Here is an 8,440-nt window from a genome sequence, read left to right on the forward strand (position 1 = left end):
CACTAAAAAAATGACATTTAACAGTGAATGTTTATGTGTAATCTGGTTTAACATGTAAATTATTCAAAAAGAATACATCTACACATATTTCTTTGTAAATTTTCAGTTAGTGTGTGAATGTGATTATTATTATTATTGGTCAACATTTTTAAAAAAAAGAAGCGTCATTTTACAGAAATACAAAACCAGTGTGTGGCGCTCTCCGTCACTTTGACCAAAATTAAGGAGAAATAAAGAGATAGACATACCATCAATTTCCGATTGTTCTGTTATTTCTTACCACATGGCGTCTTTCTTTGTATTGTCTTTATAACCATTGACACTGGCATCATAAAGAACATTATAGTTTTCAACTTTAATAATTACATTCCCATTGATGTCCATTTCTCTTTTATTTCTGTGGTCATTTCTGCGTGAACGAGACAGTGACAGTCTGACAGCCTCTCCTTCAACTCAGTCCTAGTAATGATGTGTTGTGTACCGAAACAGAAGGCTTGCGCAGACAAACCGTCTTTCCAGTAAGGGGGGAGTTTGCGTAGCAGCTACAGGAATATAGAATGGTAATGTACACCTCTCCATGGTGAAAAAAGAAAATGAAATAATACGCTTGGACAGTTGTATGGGATTTACCACTGTATCATGTATAAAGGGTTTCGCATTGCCGTGAGACTCTCAAAATTGTGAAAAAACGTGAGTTTCATGGGTAAACCTTGAGACTTGACACCCATGCAATCCACTGCCTCTATGAGCTGATAGTGAAGGAGGTAAGAAATGAACATTGTACCCTATATTCAAGTTTTCCTTGATGCTTAGTGGTCTAAACCAAGACCAAGAACAGGATTTTTTTGTATACCAAGCACAAAGTAAAGGGCTGCAATAGTAATTTACTGCTTGTAATAGCAAACCTTTTAATAAATAAACAGCACAAAAAATGTTGGAATTGTAAGTTGGATGAATGATCCAAAAAATAGCTTATCGTGTTTGGAATACACTTTTGATGTTTATTTTTTCATTTAATAAAATTTTGAAGCCACTGACATAACTATTAAAGGGCACTTATCTGGGCTAAATTGAATACATTATAATACAAAGCCACAATTTGTATGCTGGCCTTACAGTGTAATTCTAATTCATTGAAAATGGAAAGGATTCTTTGATTTCACAAAATTGCATTGGAAGGAGCTGAAAGCATGGACAGCGCATTGAAATCATGTGGACGCGACACGGATTAAACCATGCCAGTTTTATTACGTATATATATATATATATATATATATATATATATATATATATATATATAGTTAAAGTAGGTCCACTTTGATATCTATAAGCACTCATAAAAAGTTTGGTTTTATGATAATTAACCCTCAACAGAACACAGGACCCAACAGGATATAATGTTTTTTTTTAGCAATAGTTTTAGTTATTGTTGTGTATTTGTCAAATATATTACTGATACAAAATTGATATTATCAAGTCAGTCAACAATACTATTTCCTTGGGGTGTGAGTGCAACCGATATTGATAGACTAAGTACAGTATTGAAAACACTGTCCAAATGTGTAGTTTTATTTAAATACATTTACATGGGGACAAAACACTGATTACTGGTTTATTTATTATGCAAATTAAAACACTATTGTGTGTTCTATATGCTATATAGATAGTGAGTAGGTGCTCCAGTGGCTTGTTTTCGTACCACTTATGCCTGCAAAACATCTCAATCACATTTCAAACTTGTCCTAGATGCCCATAGGCCCCACCTTATTGACAGAACAGTATGTAATTGTCATCTAATTTTCTGGTATTCTGCTGAGGGTTGAAAAAAAGGCAAGCACATATTTCTGAGGATTTGAGAAGCTTACCTTCAATAGTATAGAGGGGTTGGCAGGCACAGTTGTTTTTTTTGTTTTTTTGTTAATGTTTGCAGATGTGTTACTTTTGCTACCTCTGCAAACATTAGATCAGGACTAAAAAGGGCAATTGCATTTATATATAAATACCATATTTTCTCAATAATTTATAATGTATTTAGTATCTCATTACACGTCATTACAAAATTAATGTACACATTATAAAAGCACACAGAATATTTCAGATAACACAACACTCTCCTTTACCTCAGAGATTAACCTGGTAATTAAGACAGACAAGAATGATCTTCAATAGTGTAGACTATAGTTTTAATACCTTCAAGGGGACATGCTGTATTTTATTAAATACAGTACACTACTACTGCAGCAGTATTGGTGCAAACGTGTTCAAATTAACAGGGTTCTAGGACCTTATTAATTAGAATAAACATGAATAAGGTTCAAGGACTTTTTGTTAGTCTGTTATGCTAATCATTTTCGCAATCAAATGTTGCAAATTGTTTGATAAATGCTGTATTAAGCCAAACATTTAAAAATATAGACATCATAGAAATCCTATACCACTTTTAAAGACAATTATGTTATAATAATACATAATTTTGTCCAATATTGTAAAATTGCTGATTAAAATGTTTGCAGACATTTTGTGCAGTATGTCCACATAAGTAATTATAAATGAGAAAACGTCATAAGTAAAATAAGTTAGTATGTCCTTCCCAATACACTTTGTGCTTCTAGATTTGCTAGTATTTTAAAACCATACATTCTATCTGTCTTGTCTAATATTGAAGTGAGCACAAAGTGTGTGTGTGTGTGTGTGTGTGTGTGTGTGTGTGTGTGTGTGTGTGTGTGTGTGTGTGTGTGTGTGTGTATATATATATATATATATATATATATATATATATATATATATATATTATACAGTAACCATCACTGCAAACGGTTAAATGTTTTATTAATCGCTATAATCAACATAAACAAGATTTCCAGGGATATTTAGGGTGCACGTATAGTATTAATATTAAAGTAAGAATAAAGTGATCAGACCCTACTTGCTATGTCCCATTTGCATTAAATATATGTCCCTGTGCAGTTAAAATGAATTATATTTAATTCTAAAGTATGTATCACTGCTGGAGGTGAAATGGTCTTGTGCTGTGTGTTTGGTATACTCACAATTTGCTCCATAATAAAACATTCAACAGCCATATAGTATACATGTTTACCATTCAATCTAGCTAGCCTAACAACGCTATGTACTGAAGCATTTTAAGTTGAGAGAGAAAAAAAATAACACGGCTTTAAGCTAACTGTGTGATCATTACCAGTTTTAGAGGCAAGAGTTCCAATCGTTGTGGAGAGCTATTGATTGTCACAGCAGATTAAACTAAATTTGCAATTCCTCTTTTGTTATTTGTTGCTTGTTTCCCCTGGAAAAATCTCTTCGTATGCGGGTGGCAGCTCGTTTGGAAGTGGGTAAGAATAGGGGTATGAATGGTTTAGATCTGGATCTGATGGCGAATAGCCCGGTAACTCAATAGAGGGATGACCTCCACATGGTACCTCTACCCCTGCTTCGTCAAAAACGTGAAAAACTCCCAAATTAATATAAGAAACAGGCTGGAATGGAAATTCCCCTATTGAAAAGTCCTGCTCTTCATTAAAAAGTATAGCCCCCACGCTTTGCCTCTGAGACGAGTGTCTCCCTCTGTAGAACTCAGCTGATTTGTACCTCTTTATGATAACCAAGTTTATAAGCCCAAGTAGGCACTCCAAGGTGTTAAGTATAGTGGATATAACCAGGCTCTTTTGGTAATCCTTTAATTTGTCACAGATTGGGTTTGGCGAGTTCAAACAGTAATGGGAATGCTTCCGCTCCACCAGGGACACAGTGTCTCCATCTATAACTGCTCCCGAGAAGGCAGTAAGGACTCCCAGCATAAACACCAAGACACCCAGCAGGAAGAAATTCTGACTCCTCGGTTTTCCTTTGCAGCAGACCAAGGCAGCCCCGAGCAGCACCTGCCCGAGGCAGATAAGCAGTCCGGAATAAAACGCCCCGGCCGCGGTCCCCAGGTGAAAATCCCCTTTCACTTCTGTCCCCAGCAAGAAGCATTTGATTCCGACTGCAATGGTGCTCACGGCACAGGCGAAGAGGAGGGAGCTGGATACGATGGCAAACAGTCCTTTCCCACTCAACTTCATTATATTCCTCCTCAACCTCTCCCGTTTCCCCTTCCTTCTTCATCCTCCTTTGTCCTCCTCATCAGCTCTTCTTGGAGATCTGTCAGATTGTGACATGATTCGCAGATGATTACTCTTCAAAAAGTGGATCTCTAGCTGCTCTCTCTCCCCCTTTCCCGCTGCTTTACAAACGTATTAATTATTGATGGGAAGAATTCGGCTGCTTCTGCTGAAAGAGCTCCAGAAATCAAGCCTAATAGTTAACAGTTATGAAAGCAACTAACTACATCGTGAAATGTAAGTCATGCATTTAAACGTGGGATTGTGCAAGCTCCTCTCATTCTCTCATCCTCACAGTGCATGATAATGTCCCATATAGAGATCGCTTTCTGCTGTCAAATAGTGCAGGAGAGGATCACTGTGCTCTCGGAATATCTAAAGGTTTATATTACACCGACTGAACTTGGGTGAAATTCTCTAGTAAAAAAAAAAAAAAAAAAATCAATACGGGTGCACAGGATCTTTGTAAATTGCATTGCTATTTTCTTATATCGTAGTACTTTTGCGTCGTCAATAACAACATAGCCCGCAGTATCAATAGCTCTGCACTGCCACTTTCTGCAGGTAACGTTTATATCGTCAGCTATGTAAGTATATGTAGTAGCCTTAAAGGCATGGTGCATGCCTTCACAAATAATTTTAAAAAAAAGAATCTAAAGAGGGTTTATGTTTTATTTGAGGTGTTTACAATATGTTCTTACTTGTTTGCCAGTATCAGCCACATTCACAATACATGAATGAATTTGCCTTTTTAAGACTAGGATATATAGATTTAATTATAATACCCAGTCAAATACTGAAAGTAAGCATGAATAGTCAGTTTAACCAAACATATGTTGTACTGTATTAGGTATACAATATAATGTTCCTTTCCTTTGAGTAATTTAAACATTCAAATTGGAAGATATCAGTTAGTAGTGACTGCTGTAGACAGTACTGTACAAGAAAAAGAACACACTGCTTATATGTTTAGTTCTCCATCACTGTCATTTAGAGCCTGAAGCCCATGGTCTTCAAATCAGGCCCAGATTTGACGAGATATCCATGAAAATACCATTTATTTCCCATATATTGCTAATTGTGGTCTCCTGTAATATTTTACCTGTCATATTGCAGCCTTAAGAAAACATAAATAGTTGGTAGTCTTGGATAGCAAAGCACCTGCCAATCGAGCATGTGCCAACTCTGTCTGGACCCTTATGCATCAAATGTGTCTGTCTGTCTTGAAATTTCATATACGTTTTTATGAGGACCCCTTGTCCTCCATAACTATATAATCAAATGCATACTTCATTTCAGATTGTATCTCTCTAACTCTGGTTGCTCAGAATAACATTTTAAACAAATCAATCATTTTGTTAGTAATTTAGTTGATTAATGTTCCAGGAGACCTGTGTTGCGTTTACAAGAAACATTGCCTTTGATTTTTAATGTACAGCAGAAATTAATTGATAAAAATCTCAGGGCTTTGGCAATGCAGGGCTATTTATAGTAATATGTCATATCCTTAGTTGCATGTACAGCACTCTGTATATACTGTTTGCAAACACAGAAATGGGCCACTGTGGATTTCTCAAATTCACAAAGTAAGCAAAGGCAAAGCAAAGCAATTAGCATAGCCCCAATACTAACTTGAATATGCCTGTGAAGGGCAGCACCTGTACCTGCACATCCAGAAACGGTTCATTCCACACAAAATCTCATCTCTGTTGTAAAAACCATGCTTAGTCTTTCCTATTCTGTTCTGGGAAAGAGCCATTGTTCTGGTGACTCTCTCTAAGTCTGTTAGCTCAGAATAAGCCTGCCTGTCTGGTGTGTTTTAGGTTCAACAAGCTGACAAGCTGTCCTACTCTGGACCATGTTGACACTGTTAGTGCCACCTCATGTTGACAGTCTTGCATCCACCAATACTGTATACTATCTGAATTACTAAAATTAAGTTTCTCCCTTTTTTATTTTTATTTTTTTAATGTTTTACATGGAACCACATAAGAATCCATGATGTGAATGATTCCATTAATCTTTTCTTAGCTTTGGCTTGTGCAGCTAGAGCCATCTAGAGGCCTGCAGAGCGTTCTGTGGTTCCATAAGGGAAGTCCATTAATTTTGAAAATGTAATTTATACCCAATATCTGCTGTAAGCAAGCAGTGTATGTTAATTATTATTATTATTATTATTATTATTATTATTATTATTATTATTATTATTTTGAATATTTCTTTTAATGAAGAAATCCTAGGTACCATACTTATAATTGAATGATCTCAGCCCTGTGTGATCCCCATAGTTGAATGTAGAACTGAGAGGACATGGAAGCACAGTAAATGAATTGGGTGTCACTGCATTTACTGGCAAGCTAATGTTTTAATACAGTTCCCAGGGTGAGTGGGTTCATTTGAGCAGCTCAATGGCATGTAATCAGTTGCAGCATAACAAGCACTAGCAGATACAGTATATTCAGTCAGTCCTTTCTGAAAAGGTTTGACCTATTCACTGTTACTCATTATTGTTCTTATTACTATATCACAGTCAGAAAGTGTATCTCGTACTGACGATAAGCCAGTACTATTTTACCTATTGGGCTTAATTGCAAAGGGAGCCTGTGTAAAAAATAAATAAATAAATTACACTAACAGAAATGTTTTTCTAAATCCATAGAAACATAATAGAAATGTAAATTACTTAGTGGCAGCTGTTGATGTAAACTAAAAATACATGTGGTAAGCCAAATATTTATTTTTATTTATTTTCAGTTATTCTAAATTAAAGTTCAAGGTCATTATGGAAAATCTTTTTGGAATTTGTGTCTGTTTTCTGTTCATTGTTATGAGATCAGATATCATCGATACTGTCTGCAGTCTGAGGACAACAACAACTGCTATTACAGTGATGGGTTTAAGTGGAAATTAAATCTTCACAGCTTCGCACAGAAATAGTAACCCCATAAACTAAAAGCTTCAACTTGATGTGGCACAATGTCAGCAGCATGCAACAAAACTAAGGGCTCTGAAGAAGTGCAATTAAACAGCACAGACTTGAGGGCTGATGATTCACAAGTATAAAAGGTCTTCACAATTCCAACAGTTTGTGGGTATCATAATGGAAAAAATGGTAGATGAGAAACAAAATTTTCCATGGGTTTGTTTACACAATTTCACTGTGCAATGATATGTATGAAATATTTTGTGTTGCCGTTGCTGATGGTCTGCTAAGGTAATACACTAGTATTATAACGGTATCCCAGTGGGATTTTACCCTGTAAGCATTTGTTATCATTTTGAATAAGGCACTACAGTATAAACAAATACAATAGATGTTTATAAATCAGCCATGACACAGATTTCTGTCAGAGGTGTTAGTTTCAAAACATCTGTCAGGTGAGAATAACAAAGTGATTAAAATGAGCTGGAAAATTGCATGCTTCCTCAAGCATGCAATATTGAAGGCTTTCCGCTAGCCTTGAAGCAAAGTGATGCCCTGCTGCTGTTCATCAATAGCCTGCCTCAGTTCTGTGGCTTAAAGTTGATAGGAGCACAATCATACTCTTAATTACATACATGTTTTCCTGGCACTTTTCCATTTTAGCTGCACATCAATGCTATTTGGAAAAAGTGTCTGTTCTGTATCCTCTTGTACAATGATAGGGCTTCAGATGACATAAATAACTCTCTTTTTTGGTCTCACCCTTCTAACCTTGTTTAAAAAGAAGTTACTATCGCAGGGTGATTATTGTGTCACTTGGAAAATGTATGCATTTTGCAGGGATAGTCTGGAACCTGTGTATTAAAAGTCAGATAATAAACTGCTGTCCAAAGAGCAATTCTTGTGAGATGCATTAATGGTTTCCATTCATTCAGCCCTTGTGCTGGCTCTACGTATGTTGTCAGCCAGCTGTCTTGAAGAAATTGGTCAAGTTAAAGGTATTATTTTTCATGTCAATTTACCATTCGTAGCAAATTTGTGCCTTAAAATGCATTTTGTTTTCTTGAATGTAAGTTGTAAGAAAAAAATGCATTATTAAAATCAATAATTAAATCTATAAATAATGGTGGCTTATTACACATATCACAGGTTAGAATACACATTTTTACAGCAGGTTTTAGTGATACATAGATCAAGCATTTACTGGCTATGAAATGAAAAGTATATCTGAAAACTTTTATTGTTGAATAAAACAACACTGAAGCTAAATAGCCTTCTTGTTTTCAGCTATTCCTTTACGGAAAACATTTATTACGGCTTAAATGGAGCTGAAACACCGTTCATTCATTCTGCAGTATGTAAATGGTTTTTACCATGCAAATTTTGGTATTACTATGGG

General features: G+C 35.7%; 1 protein-coding gene across 1 annotated transcript; it reads right to left on the reverse strand.

Annotated features, from left to right (window-relative positions):
* Nucleotides 1-1,318: 1,318 nt before the first annotated feature.
* Nucleotides 1,319-4,642, reverse strand: LOC117409676 (transmembrane protein 271-like). Its single transcript, XM_034015997.3, has one exon. It carries the CDS (start codon nucleotides 4,077-4,079, stop codon nucleotides 3,285-3,287), a length of 795 nt encoding a protein of 264 aa, XP_033871888.2. The 5' UTR covers nucleotides 4,080-4,642; the 3' UTR covers nucleotides 1,319-3,284.
* Between the last annotated feature and the right edge of the window lie 3,798 nt (nucleotides 4,643-8,440).

Source organism: Acipenser ruthenus, chromosome 2 (assembly GCF_902713425.1).
Source record: "Acipenser ruthenus chromosome 2, fAciRut3.2 maternal haplotype, whole genome shotgun sequence".
NCBI classification, from domain to species: Eukaryota; Metazoa; Chordata; class Actinopteri; order Acipenseriformes; family Acipenseridae; genus Acipenser; species Acipenser ruthenus.

Coding starts and splice junctions, on each gene's coding strand:
- LOC117409676 (XM_034015997.3), bottom strand. CDS start 4,079: ATGAAGTTGAGTGGGAAAGGACTGTTTGCCATCGTATCCAGCTCCCTC.